The 23,559-nt window shown below is 41.8% G+C and overlaps 1 protein-coding gene across 1 annotated transcript in view; it reads left to right on the top strand.

The window, feature by feature from the left end:
- Window positions 1-23,559, top strand: part of LOC115467000 (DNA (cytosine-5)-methyltransferase 3A-like) — a 96,380-nt gene that overhangs the window by 54,228 nt on the left and 18,593 nt on the right. The window contains 4 exon segments of the mRNA XM_030198631.1: window positions 1,188-1,346; window positions 9,323-9,378; window positions 9,380-9,408; window positions 20,555-20,624. Coding sequence (XP_030054491.1) covers window positions 1,188-1,346; window positions 9,323-9,378; window positions 9,380-9,408; window positions 20,555-20,624 — 314 coding nt within the window.

Below are 23,559 nucleotides of genomic sequence, written 5' to 3'. Positions count from 1 at the left end.
TGTTTTCTACAGTCCTACCTCTGGCCTTTCATCTGTGAACACAGAATAGAATAATTGTTAGCAGTTCAGCTTTATCCTTATCAGCTTCTATATATTCCTCCCTTCACCCTTCAACTCACTCTGCAATTTTGGTATTTCCTCCTATCACTTACATATCTAAAAAATGTTTATCCCCCAGTTTTACCATACCGGCTGTCTTTTCTTCCATTTTTATCTTTGCTTTCCTGACAGCTTTTCCAGCTTCTCCCGGCTTTTTTAGGTATTTTTCCTCTGACTTCCTCTTTCTGTGTCATTTTGTAATTTATGAAGGCTAACCTTTCTTCTCTTACCTCTTCAGCTACTACATTTGAGAACCAAAGCGGCCATCTTTTCCTCATACTTTACATAGTTTTCTAACATTAAAGTTTGCCGCCTTTAAAAGAGCTCCTTTCAGTTTTACCCACTGCTGTTCTGCTTCCTTCAACAGTTCCCATCCAACCAACTCTTCCTTGAGATATTCCCCCCATCTTGGCAAAGTTAGTTCTTTTGAAGTCTAGAACCTCAGTCTTGAATAGCCCGCTCCTTATGTGTCATAATGTTAGCGTAAGGGCGAAGTATGTGTTTATGATTCAGGCTCAAGCACTTATGGGGCATAGAGTTGGCATCATTGCTTACACTTAATGCCATAGATACTTGCATAAGCTATATTGTTTTATAAGTTACACGCATAAATGGTCAGGCCTGTACAGGCTCTACCTATGTGTATGCCAATCTGTCAAATATGCTGTAAGTAAAATATATGCATATTTACATAATTGCACTTAGGCTTGTTTCTGGCACATAATGCATATATGTCAGTATTCTAAAATGTACATGCATATTTGCCATGTAATGTTAACACCCACTCTAAGAATTACTCCAGAAATGCCTGTTCTACAATGTGCAAGCCTCTTATAAATTACCCTCTTGAAGGGCAACTACAGATACCCTGTTTTAATACAGTTGATTTGAGGGCTGACTTTTTGCTACTTTCAGAAACAGTATAACAAAGCTAGATGTACCTGTGATCTGATCCATTAGACTGTGTTTTGTTTCTTGTTAGGCTACCAAGATTGATTTGTCACACTATTGATGTTTGATGTTGCATGAAAATAGCTATTTTTCATAGGCAAATCCTGAGGGCCCTCTATTCCCTCTCTCCAGTCTAGAAGGAACTGGTCGCCTTTTCTTTGAATTCTATCGCATTCTCCTTGAAGCCCGGCCAAAAGAAGGAGATCAGCGTCCATTCTTCTGGCTCTTTGAGAATGTGGTGGCCATGGGAGTAAGAGACAAGAGGGTTATTTCATGTTTTCTTGAGGTAGGACACTGTTATTAATCAACTAGTTGGTAGATCTGCTGTAGAAAACTCCTTGGGTGTAAACTAAGGGTGAGGTATCCCACAGTGCACTGGCAGGAGGGCAAAAAGAGCGTGTCTGGAAATGTCTACGAAGTTGTTGGGGAAGATAAATATTGCTTTAATTTTGGGAAGAGGTCTGAAACATGACATCCAAAGCTCCCTTTGAAGTAATTTTATGAAGTTGTGTCTACATGTCATGTGTTCTCATGTCTGAAAATCAAGAACCCAGCCTCACACCAGCTGCGTAGAAGTAGTGTTTACCACTCACACTGTTAACAAATGTTCCTGTAGCCACATCTATTGATGGAGAAAAAAAGCCTCAGTTAGCCACCCAACCAGCCTGAACATGCAGACTATAAGGTTTGAGCCCGGCTTACCATCATATGGCTTAGAAAAAAAACTCCATCATACACATACCAACTCCAATATTATCATCCAAAATACTTAATTTCTTTAGCAAGGTATGTGTGTCTCAATATTAATCCAAGCAGTGTGTATGTCTACAGCAATTATTTGATATCTCTTTGATAGATTTCATATATCAAATGACTGTTATCTATTTCCAGCCCTGGTGTACCCTTCAGATACCACTTAGCTTTTAATCCAGTTGCTGTAGTGCTCTGTTCCCATCAGTATCACCAGCTGTTCAACCTGACGACAGGGAGGCCCTCATTTCGTTATTGCTGCGTCAGCGGTTGTACAAAGGTCTCCAAATCTCTAATTATACAAATATTTGATCACACATTACTCTGCTGTACCCTGAGAATCCATCGAGTAGGTAACCAGTGAGGTATGTGTTCTCATGTGCCTGTTTTACACCTGTTTTATAAAGTCAATTACGCACCAAATCGACTTATAAAATATTAATGTAGGTGTAAAAGAATGCACTTTTGCAGGTGGTAGCACTTAAACCAGTTCCACAACTGGTTGGCACAAACGTTGGCACAAAACTTTATGTACGTAAGTCTGTAAATTAAGGAATTTTATTATCTATAAATACGTGGCACCAAAAAAAAATCAGTGCCGAAAAAAGTGCTACTCTATAAACCACGCTTAAAGTTAGGTGCGGTTTATAGAATAGCACTTGCACCCAGGAATTGCGCCTAACTTTAGGCACAGTCATTTGCATCAGCTAAAACATGGTGCAAATGTACATAACCACGTGCATTAATTGTAGGAACACCCTATGCCCCCTGTTTCCGATTATGCATAAATGCTAATTAAATCTAATTAGTGCCATAATTGTTAAAAAACCAATTATTGGTGCCAATTGGCTCGTTAGATAAATTGCATTTGCAATTGGGCAACAATCCACGTTTTCCCAGGCTATGCTGGCAGGAGTACTACATGGAAGTGATTTGTTGTGCATTTTGGACAGTATCTTTTGGTATAGCACCTTCACAGTATCAGACTATAGCTGTCTCCACAGTTTATCTTTCACTTGCTGTCCTTTATGGCACAGAGTGTATGTGACCCCCCTGAGGCAGGCAGTTTTCTCCTCCGAAACATGATCCCATGTCAGGTCCTTTTATCCAAGGTGCTTTTCCAATAAAGACTTATCATCTATTTATTTGGCTGCTGGAGGTTATTTGGTCCACCCCCTACTTTGCTTGTTTTCTCAGTGTGCAAATTGTGCGCACACCCAAATTTGCACACACAATTTTTGCCAACTTTTATAGAATTACGGAGTAAGTGCAAACTCTTCACACACACCACCCCAGCTCTGACCCTGTCCACCCCACAGTGACATAAGTACATAAGTATTTGCCATACTGGGAAAGACCAAAGGTCTATCGAGCCCAGCATCCTGTTTCCAACAGTGGCCATCCAGGTCACAGATACCTGGCAAGATCCCAAAAATGTACAAAACATTTTATACTGCTTATCCCAGAAATAGTGGATTTTCCCCAAGTCCATTTAATAACAGTCTATGGACTTTTCCTTTAGCAAGCCGTCCAAAACCTTTTTAAAACTCCGCTAAGCTAACCGCCTTTACCACATTCTCTGGCAAACGAATTCCAGAGTTTATTACACGTGGAGTGAAGAAAAATTTTCTCCGATTTGTTTTAAATTTACAGTACGCACCATAAACTTTGCAAATACTTAATGCCAGTCAGTATTTTATTGCCATTTACACAGTTGGTGGTTGCTTATGTGCATACATGACTAAAATACCCCAGCATATGTGCATATCTTAGCACCTAAAGCTAGGTGGCTCCTTATAAATCTTAATCCCTTTATATCTACAGCTGGTGCAATAAATAGTTTACTGGTTTTTTAAATTCTTGCATATAAAATTTCAAAGACAAGGAAGGTGAACTTGTACATTTTTGCTCCAAATATCCTTACTTGGAATTCTTTGCTTCATGCAAACAGTCTTATCTTTGGCTCCCAATTCATTTTAGCTGTTGTAGCCTCACTATCTGCCATATTATTCACAAAAGGAACTGCTCTTTTGTCTCAATGCGCACATACATTTCCAGCCTCCCAAATAAGCTGCAACTTTTGAAAGTATGAAAATACAGGGAAATGTATTACAGTATATGGCATTAAAGAGAACCTGCAGTGATTTGCTATAGTGTTATATTGCTGGCATTCAAGCCTCTTGCTCTCCCTATTGCAAGAATGTCTATCCATAGTCCTCGAGGGTTACCAAAAGGTCTGTTTTTTTCATTTTATGCGTAATGAGCATGCATTACATTATTGACATGTGCTGCCTTAATTGTGTGCAAATATTCACACACAGACTAATTAGGGGTAGATTTTTAATTGAACCAGTTTAGGGGGTAGGTGACTGGGAAGGGGTGATAGGGGACCTGAGGGTAGAGAGGGGGGAGGGGAGGGGTAGAGATCAACGGGAACCACAGGGGGATAAGTGTTGTTTTAAATGGCTCTTCCTCTGTACCTTCGGTCACCCCATTTCCATGGGGATGTAGAGTAGATCTCTGAGAGACGCAATCTGACACGGAGGCAGATGGAAGGGGTCAGAAGGCTCATCTTAAATTTAAGACCCAGGACCTCGGCTATCTGAGTTCTAGTATCTATGTGTATCTTTGGCCACATATTGTCAAACATAATATGTTTGAGAACAGGTGTTAGTTTCTATTGTGAGTGTGTAGGTGCATTGAGGGAAATAGATGTAGATGCAAAGAATTGATTCAAAGACTGAAATAGATAAAGATAGAATAAGTCTTTATTCTTACCGAATGAAACTCCAATCTGTTACAGACATCAGTCAAATTCTCAGTTCATCCGACCGTAGCTTCGCTGACAGTGACAGGCGTTGGGGAATAACTCCGACTTCTACCCAGATTTGCACCCTTATATAGCAAATCTCCCCAATACAACTCTATGGAGAGATACTTTTTTCTATTTCTGATTCATGCTCAACCACAGTCAGGTACCCACCTCTCCTTCCGTTAGTTATTGCAAATTATTGTGTAATTTCCTTTTTTGTCAACAACTCCTTATATGAAGATATCCTAATATGGACAAATCAGTTTTATATCATCTTGTGATCTGGGTGCCATCTTATAAGGACAGACTCCTCTTATGAACCAAACTTTTTTACCATTTCTGCCATTAATTCCTTCATCTTAACTCTTACACTGAATTGAAAGTTGTACTAGGTTTCAATAAGACTCACTAAGCAGTCCTGACTCTTGCAGGCTCTCAGCTATAAGGCCATCATCTGATTTTCAGGCCTAGTCAGTGCTTTTCAGCAGTTTAGGCTATAGATTTCGGTCCACCACTATTCCAGTAGGTGGGTCTCACATTGGACACTATTAACAGTTGGAAGGGAGAGGAGGGAAGGGAAGGAGGGGGGGATAAAGAAAGTTTGATAATGGAATGTATTTGTTTGATATAACGGATGATTATTACATAGTTGACTTGTAGTAGTTTATATATTTTGTGGAAAATCTCCTCTGAATTGTTATCAAAATAATGTTGTAATACAAAGTGTAGGGAAAAGGGGGTAGAAGGGAAGTTAGGGGAGAAAATGTTAAAAGTGAGGGTTGTTGTTCAGTAAAGTGTTGGATTTATACAGCATGATGCGTTTGTGAAAAGTTCAGTGAAATATATTGTTTTGGAGTAACATGCTGAAATATCAATAAAAAAAATGTTTAACATAAATTGAAGCAGTTTATGGTCCCTGAAGGATTGCAGTCTGAAAACCCTGCACTAATAATGTTTCAGTAAGTCTAACAGGTCCTTTTACTAAGCTGCAGTAAAAAGTGGCCTTAGCGCAACCCCTTTCACGGGTCTTTCCCACCCACTAAGGCCATTTTACTGCAGCCCTAAAAAGGCTGATTTTTCTTTCTTTTATTTTTTTGTATTAATGGCCATGCGCTAATGCGTGGGCATTTTAAAAATTATCATGTGAGCACTGACCACTACCCATTTTGTAGACAGTAAGGGCTCAGCAGTATTCCTTCATAACCAGTTAGCGCGTGCTAATGTAGAGCACTGGTTAGCGCAGGAACACCAACGCTCTGCTCCCTGACATGCCCCTTCAAAAAGAAATTTTTTACTACGTTGTTGGTGTGCACAGATATGGCAGTTAATTGCAGGTTGCCTGAGTGTGTCCAGTGGTACGCAGTTTGAAGCCGTGTTAGGTGTACAGTTGCACCTTAGTAAAAAAAAAATTCCCTAAGAGAGCAGTATATTAAACACGGTTTCAGACTCTTGGTGCTTTATGGAATTTTGCAAAGGATTATGGAATGGGTGGAGAGAGAGATGAAGATTATCTGTTGAACTGCCTTTGGATTCTGCAGTATTTTCCAGCTTGGTGACTGTAAGAATATTGTCCTGCTTATCCCAATACCTGTGTAAGCTCTGTCTCTGTAATACTCCCATCCCTGAGCAGTTGGAACCTAGAATCCAGCCCGATCTCATCTGACTATGAGGGGCATAATTGAAAGGGACACCCAAGTTTTGTTGAGGACGTCCTCGCAAAAATGTCCCAGAGGAGGAGTGGGGAAACCCATATTATCGAAAAGATGGGTGCCCATCTTTCATTTCGATATATGGTCGGGATGCCCAAATCTTGAAATTTTGGTCGTCCCTAGACTTGGTCGTTTCTGATTTTTGGCGATAATGGAAACCAGGACGCCCATCTAAGAACTACCAAATGCAAGCTATTTGATCGTGGGAGGAGCCAGCATTTGTAGTGCACTGGTCCCCTGAAATGCCAGGACACCAACCAGGCACCTAGGGGGCCCTGCAGTGGACTTCATAAAATGCTCCCAGGAACATAGCTCCCTTACCTTGTGTGCTGAGCCCCCCAACCCCCCCCTAAAACCTAGTACCCACAACTGTACAACACTACCTTAGCCCTTATGGGTGAAGAGGGCACCTAGATGTGGGTACAGTGAGTTTCTGGTGGGTTTTGGAGGGCTCGCTGTTTCCTCCACAAAACGTAACAGGTAGGGAGGGGGAGTGGGCCTGGGTCTGCCTGTCTGAGTGCACTGCACCCACTAAAACTGCTCCAGGACATCTCCGAAATGATAATTCTTATAAGAAATAATATAAAAAGAAAGGAAAAAGAACAGTGAAACTTCATCTAAAGCTAAGTGCATTGAAATCATAAATTGAATAATGGAAATTTAAGCTATTGGGTCAAGGTAAAAAGTAAAATATTAAAGGATTATGGATCAATGACGAATACATGCCCACCAGAACAAACTGCCTGCTCATATATGTAGCTTGAATGGTGGTGACATGGTTTATCTGATGGATCCAATACTCCAGTACCCTTTAAGTATTATGTAAAGGATATTGATAAGGAGTAATTGGAGCTGGGTAGTGATAAGGATGGATTCATGAGAACCCCCCTCCATTTAGCATAATATTGATACTGTTTAAAGTAGATAATTATTTGTTAACTTCCAGTTATCGGCACTGATTGGCTTTGTTAACCAATTTTGTACACACTAATCAGAATACGCCCCGATTTGTGTGCGCAACATTAGTCGCACTATATAGAATCGGGGGGATAGTGCAGCACTGAAATCCACAATACAGCATTTAAAATAAGAAAGCAAACTCTTGAGCAATAACAAATGAATATAACCCTCCACAGACCCCCTCAAAAACTCCCCTTACATCCCCTCCCGATCCCCTCCTATCAGAAAGAATGCAAAACCAAGGAGGTTTAATAAAACAATATAAACCTCACAAGTTTCCTATTGTTTTCAATAGTATCTGCGAATGTTTTTGGTCACTCAATATGTTGGCAAGTTCCTTCTACTGGCGTCAGCCCACAGAATAAGCTCATGCCGTTTCCTGTCTTATTAAACCTCCTCGGTATTGGTTCTCTAATTTTGCAGTCCTCCCAGCCAAATCTGTGAACAGGAAGCAACAATGACAGCAGTGCATATACATATAAGGCACAATGCTATAAAGGATGCCACAACTGAAGCACCAAGATGCAGCATGCTAATACAATCATTCTATAATCTTGCTCGCAAATGTATGCTAAAAAAGGAGGGAGTAGGGAGAGTTGCTCTTCTCAAATACCGAAGGAGATGTGTAGATGGATAGGAGTCTTTATTACAAGTCATCAAAGAGCAACTCGACACAGCTGCTGTGTTTTGGCGCCTAAGCGCCTGCGTCAGGAGTCTTATGATGTAATGTCAATGTTGAAAACAAGATATTCCTATCTAATTTTGTATATGAAGTTGGTAACAATAAAACCCAGGATAAATAATGAAAACTTTGCGGACTGCCAGAGCGGTCTGAATGAGGTACGTAAGGAACTAGCACACCTCCACCTTGTGTGGCCTTCCTTTGTTCGCAAATGTATGCACCTGGACTAGATTCTATATATCACACCTAAAGAATCGGCGCCAAAACAAAATACTAAATTCGGTGTACTTTATAGAATAAGCCTAATTCCATGCGGTGTATAGAATACACCAAGTGCCTGTCCACGCGACTAAATTTGGTTGCGGGCAGTTACGCCAAGTAAAACTTGGTGTAAATGCTGATACCTAAATTACACACGGACTGGGTGTATTGTGTAACAATGCGAATAGATTTTAGAAATGCCCATGACATGCCAATTCCACGCCCATGTCAACTATGCAACAGGATTTACGCACATCACATTATAGAGTACGCTCAGAGTTCTGCACTTAAATTCTAATTAATGCCAACTAGTGTCAATAATTGCTTGTTATGTGGAATTATCAGCACTGATTGGCTTGTTAACTGTATAACCTTGTTAACTCTATATGAGCGGAGGAGTAGCCTAGTGTTAGTGCAGTGGGCTTTGATCCTAGGGAACTGAATTCGATTCCCACTGCAGCTCCCTTGTGACTCTGGGCAAGTCACTTAATCCTCGATTGCCCCTGGTACAAAATAAGTACCTGAATATACTATGAAAACCGCTTTGAATGTAGTTGCAAAAACCTCAGAAAGGCGGTATATCAAGTCCCCATTTCCCTTTCCCTATAAGTTGGCATGCACAAATCCGAAAAATGACTGGATTTGCACGCTCAAGTCACACTGTATAGAATCCAGGGGTATGTGACTTTGCGCGCCAGTGTTATAGAATACCACAGAGTACACAGTTAGCACTAACGTAACTGTAGCAATCATGTACATAGTGCTAGTATTCTGTAACTTGCACGCGCAAATTACGTGCCAAACTTTAGGGAACCTGTTATAGAATGAGAGGGTTACAGTGTGTTTTCCGCAGTACTTGCAAGACCAACAGGCTTCAAAAACCAAATTGGGCAGCATGATATTATGTTATGTTAAGATATTATTGATGTTTGTAATAGCTGGAATGCCCAGTTTTTATGATTGTTATCCGCCTTAAAACTGTGAGGTTATTGCGGAATTTAAAAATAAAGTTATTTTATGTATGATGCAGTCACCAGTCGTTTATAATTCCCAGCGGTTCAAAATAATCTATATGAATAATGTCTGTTTCTTTCACAGACAACCCAGTGATGATTGATGCCAAAGAGGTTTCTGCAGCACACAGAGCCCGCTACTTTCTGGGGTAATCTTCCCGGTATGAACAGGTTGGTGAGAGGAAACAGTTTGGGGCTTTGGTATGATTATATGGGAGACCAGTAATCTCCATCAGTACTCTTCTTGGCATGTCGTTTCTCATGTCACATCTCTTTCTCTGGGCTAGACAACATTTGGTGGCACCAACAATTCCTTCTAACGCACTTCTGTCTAAGATTTGTAGTTGTACCTTTTTCCTTGTTATGTTACATTATAAGTCCCTGCCTGCAGTGGGTATGGCTGCCAATATGTTGATTTTATTTGGAACATAGTAGTGGTACTAGGACTTTAAACTTCACTCTCCATTTCTGAGGAATCAGTACCAAGGAATTGTCTTTTTTCTGCTCTGTCAAAGAAAATGCCCCAAATCTGCAGCAAACAGATTAATGTTAACTACACATCACTGTCTACTTTCAGTTGTGATCTTATAGGAGTAGGGATCTTGTTTCCTCCAGGTCAAAGTAAAGTGAGGCCTACTTCCAGGGCCGCTGAGAGGGGGGACAAAAGTCCCCGGGCCTCTGGAGGGGGCCCGGCACCACCGCAGTTCGGGCCTGCCCGCGTCTGTCGCTCCCGGAAGTAACTTGGAACTAACCTTAAACGCCTCCTTTCACCACCTTCGCAACAAGCAGCAACAGGGTAGGGCCACTCCTTCCTTCCGTTGTCCCGCCCTCGGCCTGACATAACGTCCGCGAGGGCGGGGCACAGAAGGAAGGAGAGGTCTGCCCTGCTGCTGCTTGCTGCGAAGGTGGTGAAAGGAGGCGTTTAAGGTTAGTTCAGGGCCCGGCCCGGTAGCGGGTGGAGGGGGGGCCCGGCGACCGGGTGGGGGGGGCCCGGCGGAGATGACGACGATGACTTCGGGTGGGGGGCCCGCGGGGGGCAGCCTTGTCCCGGGCCCGGATCTGGCTCTCAGCGGCCCTGCCTACTTCCTCTATGCATCTATAAAAAGCAAGACCCATATTCTACTTTTTTTCATGCTGGATGGGTGAAAAGCAACAGGGCCAAGAAAATAAATGGAGAAGAGGATGCACTAAGTGAAAAAAAATAGAGGAGTACAGCAAAGCAGAAACATTCAAAAAGGGTTGAAATGAAACAAAATGTAAAGATAGAATGACTGAAGCGATGTTGGAAGGAGAAGCAAATGGCAAATACATGTGGAAGAATAATATAAGTTACAATGAAATAATGTGGTCATCGGAATGCAAGAGAAGCAGGAGAATATATATATTATGGCATATTTTTTCAGCTAATCCCCCTATTTCTATAAAGTTGGGTGCATAATTTTGTGAGTAGCATGCAAAATTGCATGTGCAAGTTATAGAATAGCCTTTTCGTTTGAAATATTTCTCAAAAGGGAGGCAAAATATCAAAACTCAATATAAATTTTGCCTAAGTCCGTCAATGAGAAGAAATCAGACCAGCAAATGTTATAATTTTTAATAATAAAACCTCAACAACCTGGTGGGAGCCATAGAAACTCCTCGAATCCCAAAATGGCCTCTTATCATAGGTTTTAGCTCTAGTTGGAAAAAAGAAGTCATAGAAAACAACTCACAAAGGAGAAAAAAGTGCCACCCCAATAAATCCAACTTGGCTTATTATAATTATTGAAAATGCTGGTCAGATCACTACTCACTGAAGCAAATTATGGATTTAAAAAACTAACTCGGAAAATTATCAAAAGCAAGTCTCTTAAAACAGCTGTGCATAGCAGACATTAGAGCAAACCATTTTATCAAGTTCTGAAGGACTAAATTCACCATCGGGTATAATCCAAAATTCTTCAGTGTTGAACACAGGACTAGGGAAGACACTGTCAGGACAATTATACTAGGGGGCATTGGCCACGAAAGGAAGCCACATGGCCTATCAGTCAGTTGGAAATGAGGACCATGCATTTGGTGCTAGAGACCTCTACCCTTCTGTGACAAAACAGTAGGTTTTTAAGCCTGTAAAACTGTGTTATTCTTGAAGTGTATTTCTCTAGTTTGGCCAGCAGGTGTGCATGTTTATGTTTAATGTTGTTACCGAGAAATGACTGTTCCCTCTTAGAAATGACTGTTCCCTCTTAGTTAACACAGATAAGAGGTAACCTACAGTGATGTGGCCAGCTATTTTTGAAACTTCTTGTTCTGGGCTCTGATTGCCCCAGGAGCTCAGATTCATTTAGGAAATACTGGATTTTTATCCAATCTCAGTTCAGAAGTATAAAGAGAAAGACCTCTCTACTGAGATCCTGTGAGCAGTTCTATTCTGTAAACTGTGGTCAGCTATATTTCCTGTACTTCCCAGGCACTATTCAGATAGTGAACAAATGTTTAGATATTTTAAAAAAAAGTACCTGTTGTTAAAATCATCTGTAGTACCTGAAGATTGGAGGGTGGCCAATGTGACGCCAATATTAAAAAGGGTTCTAGGGGTGATCTGGGAGATTATAGACCAGTAAGCCTGACATTGGTGCCAGGCAAAATAGTGGAAAATATTATAAAGAATAAAATTACAGAACACGTATACAAACCTGGTTTAATGGGACATGGAGGGGCATAATCGAATGGGGTGGCCAAATTTTCCTGAGGAACGTCCTCGTGAAGGGGCAGGGAAACCCGTATTATCGAAACAAGATGGGCGGCCATCTTTCGTTTCGATAATATGGTCGGGGACGCCCAAATCTCAACATTTAGGTCGACCTTAGAGATGGTCGTCTTAGAGATGGTCGTCCCCAGTTTCGGCGATAATGAAAACCAAGGATGCCCATTTCAGAAATGACCAAATCCAAGCCCTTTGGTCATGGGAGGAGCCCGCATTCGTAGTGCACTGGTCCCCCTGACATGCCAGGACACCAACCGGGCACCCTAGGGGCAATGCAGTGGACACACCACTACCATAGCCCTTATGGTGAAGGGGAGCACCTAGATGTGGGTACAGTGGGTTTGTGGTGGGTTTTGGAGGGCTCACATTTACCACCACAAGTGTAACAGGTAGGGGGGATGGGCCTGGGTCCACCTGCCTGTAGTGCACTGTACCCACTAAAACTGCTCAAGATACCTGCATACTGCTGTGATGGACCTGAGTATGACATTTGAGGCTGGCATAGAGGCTGGCTCAAAATATTTTTAAAGATGTTTTTTGAGGGTGGGAGGGGGTTAGTGACCACGGGGGTAAGGGGAGGCCAACCCCAATTCCCTCTGGTGGTCATCTGGTCAGTTCGGGCACCTTTTGAGGCTTGGTCGTAAGAAAAACAGGACCAAATAAAGTCATCCAAGTGCTCATCAGGGACGCCCTTTTTTTATTATGGGTCAAGGACGCCCATGTGTTAGGCACACCCAAGTCCCGCCTTCGCTACACCTCTGACACGACCCCATGAACTTTGGTCGTCCCCACGCGGAAAGCAGTTAGGGACGTCCAAAATCGGATTTCGATTATGCCCATTTGGGCGACCCTGTGAGAAGGACGCCCATCTTCCAATTTATGTCGGAAGATGGGCATCCTTCTCTTTCGAAAATGAGCCTGTTAGCCAGTCAGGTTTTCAGGTTTACCACAATGAATATGCATTAGATAGATTTGTATACAGGGAGCCTACAATATATGCAGATTTATCTCATGCATATTCATTGTGGTAATCCTGAAAACCTGACTGGCTAAGTGTGCCTCTATAAAAGAGCTGAGAAGCCCTGTACTAGAGGGCTGATCTTAGGACCCAAAGTGGTGATATGAATTGGAAACAGAGGGTGGTGATAAATGGAATCCACTCAGATGAAAGGAAGTGAGCAGTGGAGTGCCTGGGGGTCGGTGCTGGGGCCGATTCTGTTTAATATATTGTGAGAGACATTGCTGGTGGGTTAGAAGGAAAGTTTGCCTTTTACGGCTCACATGAAGATAGCTAATGGAGAGGATACATTGGAGGGTGTAGAGCCATGAGAAGGGATCTCCAAATGTTGGAAGAATGGTCAAGGGTCTGGCAGTTAACATTTAATGCTAAGAAGTACAGAGTGATGCACGTGAGGTGCAAAAATCCAAAAGTGATGTACCAGATAGGGGGAGATTGATAAGCTTGACTCAGGTGAGGGACCTTGGGGTGGTGATGTCTGAGGATCTCAAGGTGGTTAAAAAATGGGACAAGACAGTGGCTGCAGCCAGAAGGATGCTAGGCTGCATACAGAGGGGTATAACCAGCAGAGGAAAGGAGGTGATGCCTCTGTACAAGTCATTGGTGAGACCTCACTTGGAATATTGTGTTCAGTTTTGGAGGCCGTATCTTGCTAAATATGTAAAAGGCTGGAAACAGTTCAAAGAAAAGCAACGAAAATGGTATGCGGTTTGTGTAGCAAGACATATGAGGAGAGACTTGATGACCTGAACATGTATACCCTGGAGGAAAGAAGAACCAGGGGTGATTTGATACAGACATTCAAATATTTGAAAGGTATTAATCCACAAACAAACCTCTTCCAGAAATGGGAAGGTGGTAGAACTAGAGGACATAAATTGAGGTTGAAGGAGGGCTGACTCAGGAATAATGTCAGGAAGTATTTTTTCACCGAGAGGATGGTGGATACTCAGAATGCCCTCCAGCCAGGGGCGTAGCTACGAGTGGGCCTGGATGGGCCCAGGCCCACCCAGTTTTGTCTCAGGCCCATCTTCACCTTCTCCTACCCCCGCCGTAGCGCTGCCTCCTCTCCTGCACTTCACGGTCTCTGTCTCCCACCCTCGCAGCAGCGCTTTCAATTTGCTATCAGCGCTGCCTGCCTGACAGCTGACAGACGCGGCGCGACGTCCTCCTGCTCCGGGGCCTTCCCTCTGCCGCGTTGATTCAACTTCCTGTTTACGCAGGGTGGATTGCACGCAGCAGAGGGAAGGTCCCAGAGCAGGACGTCGTCGCTCCGCGTCTGTCAGCTGTCAGGCAGGCAGCGCCAATAGAGCGCTGCCGTGGGGGTGGGACGAAGACCATGAAGTGCAGGAGAGGAGGCAGCGCCACGGTGGGAGAAGGTGAGTGGAGGCAGCGCCGATAACTTGAAATGTGCTGGACCGTGTGTGTGTGTGGGGGGGGGGGGTTGTAGTGCCCACCCATCCAACCCGCTGGCCCACCCAAAAATTGTCTTCTGCCTATGCCACTGCCTCCAGCGGCAGGTGATGGCGATGAAAAGTGTAACAGAATTTTAAAATGTGTGGGATAAACATGCAGGAATCCTGTTTAGAAGGAATCTATCTAAGAAACTTAGTGGAAACTAGGTGGCAACACTGGTAATTGGGAAACAAAGCCAGCACTAGGCGGACTTCTATGATCTGTGCCCTGATCGTGGCCTGGATAGATATGGATGGGCTGAACTGGAGCTTTTCAAGGGCTTAGATGACATCTTCAGAAGTTTTAGAACAAGGACAGTGCTGGGCAGACCTCTATGGTCTATGCCCTGAAAACAGCACAAACAAATCAAGATCAGGTATACATATGTTGTATCACCTCATACCTTTATGTAATGAGTTTATCTACTCAGGCAGACTAGATGGACTGTACAGGTCTTTATCTGCCATCATTTACTATGTTATTATGTTATATGTAATTTCTCCATCAAAGTGTGCATGTTGTTCATTGGCCCATCTTCTCCCCATCCCTGAGACCACCCCTACTGTTGAGCAATGCATATATTTTTATTACAGACACACCAGTTTCCATAGGAAAAATACTTTTCTTACCTGCAGAAACGGTAGTAATTATTGCCTTCCCCATCTGTATGTACAGTATAAGGGTTATTTTATAGCATCACTTATGCGTGAAAGCCAAGTAGGCACTTATTTCAAGCCTATTTTATAAGACACATAGGGGTACTTTTACGTTTTTAAGTTTTAATCAAAATTTGATATAACGCCCTTTCTTGGAAAAGGTCAGATCAGTGAACAATATAAAAACAATTCAATAAAGGTAGAAAAGAACTCCATTAATGACAGGAAAGGACACAATCATCAAGAGAGCATTCAATCTCTAATTAAAATTACAATCAAGAGAGAGCGAGAGAGGAAAAAAACCCAAGTTCCTATGCTTCGTGGGTTGTGCTGTGCAGACAGGTCATAAATCATATTTTAAGGTAAAACATTAAAAGCTAAATGGAAAAAAATGTTTTAAGTAACACTTTAAAGTGAGTAAAGGAAATCTCTTCTCTGATACCTAGGGGCAAATTATTCCAAAGATATGGGACCAAAAAATAAAAGCCTGACTTACTAGTAGTGTCGTAGCAATCATGCCTAGGGGAAGGTAGAACGAAATGATAGGAGTCAATGGATGAAGTTCACAGGATGGGTTATAGGGGATGATTGAAGAAAGATATAAGGGCTTACCAGTGTACAGGACCTTGTAGGTGCCTCCTTTAGAAACTCCAATGCTGTGTGATGAGAGCCTATTCTCTATTGGCATCTTGGTGCCCGGATTCCATTATAGAATATTAGTGTAACCCAGTATTGGCGCACTTTATATTTAGGCACCCACAGTTATGTAGCCATAGGCTTGTTGTAACTGCGGGCACCCAAATACAGAAAGGCCATACATATCTACTGTATTCTATACGTTGCATGTGTAAGTGGCATCCTCTCCAATGCTGTGCCCCTCTTGCATTTATGTGCTGTGCCACTTACACATGCTCTTACAGAACAGCGCTTAGGTGTTTTACTGCATAACATGCATAAGTGTACATTTACCCGTGAAACTGACAAGATTCTCTACATTTATTCGCTCAAGAGGTGCATAAATAGGGTGCCCTGTTATAGAATCGCTCTTTGTGTCTTTCTAAAATTATCCCACCAAAACCACAGAAATTATGTATAACAGAAACCGCAGGCATTTATGCCTGCTCAGAAGTAGGTGTAAATGTTCAACATGCATAAATCCCGACTCAACCCCACATTCTGTTAAATTCCTCTCCTGAACATTTCTAAACCTAAGTCACTGCACATGCTTATATGGCACATGAGGTAATTTTATTAAAAAAAAAACCTTTTATGAGTGTAAAACACTTTATAAAATTGCCCCATATATGCATGTTGATCATGTTTTGAGTTTGTTAATAAGGGACCAGGCCACTAGCTTCAATTCAAAGTAGGCCCACTCGCATTGCTGTCTTTCAGATTCATGAAACTTTATAGATTTCAACACACAATTTGTATGCGTGTCGCCAAAATAGTAACAGAGGTTAGAATTTTTAAAATTTGTACATATATGCATGATAATAATAAAAATTAAAAGACACCGCAAAGTCAAGAACGTAACACTTTCAGAATGTTGGTGATGCTCATTAATTTTTCTTAAAAACAAAAGAGAAGAACCATCAATCCCCATGAAGGGACAGGACAAATGGACAAAGTAAGGAGATGAAGACACTTTATGGAACCAGTATACTTTATTTCATCCAGCATGGCCATGTTTCGGCAACACAGTTGCCTGCGTCAGAGGTCTGAGCACAAATGGCTGGCAAATAATAGACAGTATGCACAATCAAAATGAAACACAATGAGCTTCTAATGGTTTCATTTTGATTGTCTTTTGCGTATTGGAAAGACTATTGATAGGATCACTGTGCATAAGTATATACTGTCTGTCATTGCCAGCCTTTTGTGCTCAGTCCCCTGATGGGGAGGCAGTTGTACTGCCGAAAAACAACCGTGTCTGATCAGAATTTCCTGGATGGAATAAAGTCTGCTGGTTCCATCGTCTCCTCACTTTGTCCATTAACATTTCTTGTCATTCTCAAAATCTATTTACCAGCGTGCCTAATTAAATGGTAAAAAGACTTTTTGAATATTGACCATCCTTTTGCCTACATTGTTGTGGAGGCATTCACTGGGCAAAGTTAGGTGCAGAAAAAGAAACGGGTGCATATCTCTCTGGATGCTTTTTCTTGGGCAGAGATTTGCATCCTTTGAGAGCTGATGAAAAATCCACAGATGAACGCATTCGCAGATTTTACATCAGAATGCATGCATTTGAAAGTGGCGTATATTTTCAGGCTTTAAAACCATACAAGAACGTAAGACCTTTGAAGTCAGAATGATTGAATATTTTAACACCCAACAGAAAGGACTTAACAAGGATCTGGGGTTCCTAGCGCATTATAAACCATAAAGCTGTATGTCTCTGTTGATCACCCCACCCCTCACCTATCCACACCCATCCTGTTAGAATATCAATGATATGCTTTGATGTCCCCATGCATACCTCCGACCCACCCCCATCCTCCCACCCTGTCAGACTGTCATAGTAATGCTTGAATGTTTTCACTTATATACACTGTCAGCTAGCACATTTGCTTATTTCCGATCTGATGAAGAAGGGCAACCTTCGAAAGCTAATCAAGAAATGTATTAAGTTATGTCCAAAAAAAGGTATCATCTTATTTTCTTTTCCATGTTTATTTTGTTTGATTTCTGTTGACAGGCTTATTTTCGAAAGAGAAGGGCTCCCATCTTTTAACACAAATCAGGAAATGGCGTCCTTCTCCCAGGGTCGCCCAAATCGGCATAGTCGAAAGCCGATTTTGGGCGTCCTCAACTGCTTTCCGTTGCGGGGACGACCAAAGTTCACGGGGGCGTGTTGGAAGCATAGCGAAGGCGGGACTGGGGCGTGCCTAACACATGGGCATCCTCAACTGATAATGGAAAAAAGAAGGGCGTCTCTGATGAGCACTTGGGCGACTTTAATTGGTCCATTTTTTCTTACGACCAAGCCTCAAAAAGGTGCCCGAACTGACCAGATGACCACCGGAGGGAATTGGGGTTGACCTCCCCTTACTCCCCCAGTGGTCACTAACCCCCCCACCCTAAAAAAAACTTTTTAAATATTTTTTTGCCAGCCTCAAATGTCATACTCAGCTCCATGACAGCAGTATGCAGGTCCCTGGAGCAGTTTTAGTGGGTGCAGTACACTTCAGGCAGGCAGACCCAGGCCCACCCCCCCTACCTGTTACACTTGTGGTGGTAAATGTGAGCCCTTCAAAACCCACCAGAAACCCATTGTACCCACATGTGGGTGACCCCCTTCACCCCTTATGGCAATGGTATTGTTGTACAGTTGTGGGGAGTGGGTGTTTTGGGGAGTGTGGGGGGCTCAGCACCCAAGGTAAGGGAGCTATGCACCTGGGAGCAATTTGTGAAGTCCACTGCAGTGCCCCCTAGGGTGCCCGGTTTGTGTCTTGGCATGTCAGGGGAACCAGTGCACTATGAATGCTGGCTCCTCCCATGACCAAATGGCTTTAATTTGGTCGTTTCTGAGATGGACGTCCTCGGTTTCCATTATCGGCAAAAATCGGGGATGACCATCTCTAAGGTTCACCTAAATTTCACGATTTGGGCGTCCCGACCGTATTATCAAAACGAAAGATGGACGCCCATCTTGTTTCGATAATACAGGTTTCCCTGCCCCTTCGCGGGGACGTCCTCAGGAAAACTTGGGCACCCCCTTCGATTATGCCCCTCTTTGTTTCTGGTCCAATTCTGGAAGGCATTACAATACTTTCCTCTCCTAGCTATGATTTCGCTGAAGAATACAGAATGTGAGCATCAGGGCAGATTATTTTTAGTATATTTAGAACTGGTTTGTGGGGCAAGAGCCAGCAAGCTGGAAGGCAAGAAAACACAGCAGATACACACATTCAGTATACTTCTTCCCACTCATTCAATACACATTTTCCATCCACAATAAATAATTCCAGGCCAGAAGGTACAATTCCAACCAAAGGGGTTTACTTAACTTGGATGGAAAAGGTTTATTCCACACATTCCATATCATCTGCTTCAGAAAGGGCTCTTTATAGAAAGTCCTTTATAACTTTTTTTTCTCTAAACCGAGTTTTTAGAGAGAGCAGTTTTAGTTAGATGGTAACATAGGGCCCTTTTACTAAGCGGGCCAAAATGGAGTTACCGCCCGACTACCATGTGGCTCTTTCGCTAATTTCATTTGTTGCGCATGTCCGATACATGCGTCTAAAAATATTTTTATTTCAGGCGTGCGTAATGGACTCGAGCCAGGTGGCATGTGGCGAGCATAGGTCATTACTGCCCGATTACCGCATGAGTCTTTACCACTAGGCCAATCGCTGGCGGTAAGGTCTCAGACCCAAAATAGACGCGCAGCAATTTTCATTTTGCCGCACGTCCATTTTCGGCAAAAACATAAAAAGGCCTTTTTTTTACAGGCGGGCTAAAAAATGGATCGGCGCACGCCCAAAACCCGTGCCTACACTACCGCAAGCCATTTTTCATTGCGCCTTTGTAAAAGGACCCCATTGGGAGCTGGACTCCTTGCCCCTGCCGATAGACAGTTCTGGAAGCTGATCCCTTTCCTATTGGGATTCACTACTGAGCTTCTCTGTGCTGAGGTTTCTCCTGGATAGATGGTTTCCACTGTTCCTCTCCATTTCTTTTCCTGTGCAGGCAGTGCATGTGTCTGGTTTCTGTCCAAAGCAGCAGGAATCAATGCAGCAACTGATGTTTTTACTGTTTTTTCACTCCTTCTGTCTCCTGTGCTCTGCTTGCTTAATGGTGCTGTGGTCAGGAAGCATTAAAAAAAAAAAAAAGACACCACCACTCCCATGGGCTAAGGTCTTATAGTCCCACAGTTTCCCTCCACAGGGATGTCTCCTCCTACTGCTGTTACTAGGTAGAAGGACCAGCCCTGGTTCTGGAAACTGCAAGAACTTTCCAAGTACAAAGGTTCACACCCCTGACACTGTTGTGGGTTATAGAGATCACTGCCAAGCTGTCTCCGAAAGACCAAATCCATGTGCCCTCCACAATTTTTCTTGCTTTCTTTTATGAGTGACCTTCGACTTTTTTTTTAATGCCAGCTCTGGGAAATAAGACATCTTTCTATTTTACATACTACAGAAGGAAATGCATTTGGTTTTATTTTTGCAGTGTTGCAGTAGATGCAACCTCTGGCTTGGAGTTTTAATTCAGTTTTTGTTTTACCCATTTGTATTTTTAATTTGCGCTCAATCAATATGTATTTTCTCTAAGGTCTGTGTTTGAATAAGATGAGGCATTTTGCTATGTGGATTCTTGTTAAAATCTTTAGCAGTTCAGCTAGTTTGATATTCCAGGGCACAAGAGCGCATTATAATATCTTTCATTTTCATTATAGTATTGTAAAATCTTAATAAAATCATTTTTTCCCTCTAGGCCGTTGGTATCGACAGTCAATGATAAGCTTGATCTACAAGACTGCCTGGAGCATGGCAGGCTAGCAAAGGTGAGTAGACAGATCACACAGCATTATTCAACCATTCCAGAACTAATTCCTAAGCAAGAGTGGATCTTGGCCTAAATATGACTGAGGGAAAGGGGACTTGAGGATGCAGAAGGGAGAAATCTCTTCCTCTCCCACCCCTTCGGAGTCTCAGACTCCCATCTTTCTTCTGACCTTACTTCTGAGACTGTGGTTCCTGTTTGATAAAGCTCCTTGTACAACAGGCTTCTCAAAATACCTGACTGTCCCCTTATCTACTTTCTAAACACATTTCACTTTTAATTTTAATAATAATAATTTTATATATATATATATATATATATATATATATATATATATATATATATATATATATATATATATATGTCAATATTAAAAGCCATGTATCTTAATTATGGGTACCATTATTCAGATAAATGGTTTAGTCCAGCCTTTCTGAGGATATTCAGCAGCATTGTTTGGGTTGTGCTGCTGAATATTCTTATAACCTACCTCGGCATTATCCGGATAGTGCCAAGGTGATCTGGGGTAGAGGTTGGGCACAGTTATGAGGTAGTGGCGATATTCTGTCCCTTAACCAGATAACTCTCTGAATATAAATAGGACAGCAAAAAGCCTGTCCTAATGATTATCTAATTTGCTGTCTGAATAAGGAGTACCTGTCAAACTGAATCCAGATATTCAGTTCCAGCTACTATCCAGATGACTGAATTAAATCTAGATGTTCTATTTTACTATGCAGACTAGCATGACCGCCCGGCTGAATATTGACCCAATAATACTTATAAAACTATTGAACATACAAAGTGCTGTACAGTGAGGAATAATATTCATGTATAATAAGTCTTTGCCTCAAAGATCCTAAAATCTAAGTGGGTGTCCAAGAACATATGACATGTCAGTGGCAAGAGCAGACTTGTAACTGTGGCCTGCTGATTTCTCAGCCCATTGCTCAGACTACTAGGCCATTTCCTCCCCACCTCAGCTGTGTAGATTCACCTACAGTAACTTCTGTCAAGCAGCACCTCCTGCTGTTCCATTACTGAAACTGTCATACAAGATAAAATGGGGTGGGGAGAAGGTTGATGTGGACTGTGGTGGGAGGGGGAGATTAGAAGACAGGAAGAGTGGAGAATTAATGAAAGACTGAGGAATAAAAGACTTGGGAAGGAGATAGATGCACTAAAAAGAGAGATTGAATGGTAAGGAGGAGAAGTGAAATGTGGACAGAGAAGCAAAAACAATAAATGGAAGAAACGGAAAGAGATCAGTGTTAATTTTAGAGCAGAGGTAAAGACAGGAGAAGAGAGACAAAATGGGCAGGAGACCCTGGAAAAAGAGTTAATAAAAGACAGAGGAAAATAGAAACCAGAATCTGGAAGCAATGCAATTAGAAAAATAGAAGCCCAATATTCAAACGTTTTATACTCCTAGGCTTGAGAGTTATGCTCTTAAATTGGCCTCCTAGAAAATTTATTATGGCTGAGTGCCAAACCTTACACTCAAACTTTCACTCCTAAATTTAGGAACATGAGTGGCACCTGGAGTGGATTTAGGGCAGGGAAAATAGCTAGTAGTATAGCTTTTCAGAACTAAGAACTATATTCCATATATGGCACCTGAAAAATAGCCATCGAAAATATTTCCGCCTAGGTATATTATGTAAACCACACCTAGATTTAGGCTATGCCTGCGCCTAACTCTAGATGCATCCATTTACGCCAGGTAAACCTTGGTGTAAATACCAGTGCCTAAGTTTGGCATGGAGCAGGTGTATTCTATAAACCTGCATGTAGGTTTTCAGAAAATCCCTGGCCTGCCCATTCCATACCCATGGCCATGCCCCTTTTTGGCGGCACATATTAGAATTTAAGCTTACTAGCAAGTTGTGCACATAAATTCTAATTAATGCCAATTTTAGTTTCAATAATTGCTTCTTAAGTGCCAATTATCAGCGCTGATTGGTTTGTTAAATAATTAAATTACATGTGCAAATCCAGAATATGAACGGATTTGTGCGCACAATTTCAGTCATGCTATAATATACGGGGATAAGGTTATAAATTAGGCACATAAATCTAGGCAAATGAATGGCTGGCCTAAATATTTGTAAGCATATCTATAAGATGGCAAACAAATGGAGCACAATAGACGAAATAGTCCAAAATAAATTTATTAAAGTTTAACAAACCAACAGTGCAGGAGACAGGCTATGTTTCTCCCACATATCACTGTGTCAGGGGCTACAATCAAAAATAAATACCACATATTATTACCACCAAATGGCACATATGTAAATATGCAAATTAAAAAATATATATGCAAATCATAAAACAAATCAATAAAAGTATAAAAAACATGACATGCATGAACATTAAAAGAAGATACTCAGAATATATAAATAGAAGTAAGTTTGTACAACATGTCTACTAAATAAAATTTGTTAAGAGTCACCATGCATACCAAACAGTGCTGAAAACTGAGCACATCCCAACGTGGTGTACACAAAGAGTACCACCACCACCACCACAATACAACTAAAAAAAGGAAAAGAAACCCAAAATTAGTCTTCGAAAACATGTTCAATCAAGATATAAGCAACAAACCAGAAGATGGCAGCAAAGCATTAAAAACGTAAGAAAGTATAAATCTTACAAGCACAAACCATGTGATAGTAGTGTCTTCATTGAAAGCAAAAGCAGCATCTTAGTTGAAAACAATTATAAATCGCTGTTCGATCAAAGGTCAAGGCATAAAAATAATCTTAACACAATTAAATTAAATATATATGAAAAAATTATATATATATATATAAAGACAAATATATCATGTTTGCTTTATGAATAAAACAAAAAAAAGAAATAAAAACATAAAATGCACAGTGACGCTCAGTGACACACTACACGGAAGAAAGTGCCAAAAAAATCAATGCTATTAA

The sequence above is a fragment of the Microcaecilia unicolor genome, chromosome 3 (genome assembly GCF_901765095.1).
Source record: "Microcaecilia unicolor chromosome 3, aMicUni1.1, whole genome shotgun sequence".
Lineage (NCBI taxonomy): Eukaryota > Metazoa > Chordata > Amphibia > Gymnophiona > Siphonopidae > Microcaecilia > Microcaecilia unicolor.
Note: the sequence above shows the minus strand (reverse complement) of the source record. Positions and strands in the feature narration are given on the sequence as shown.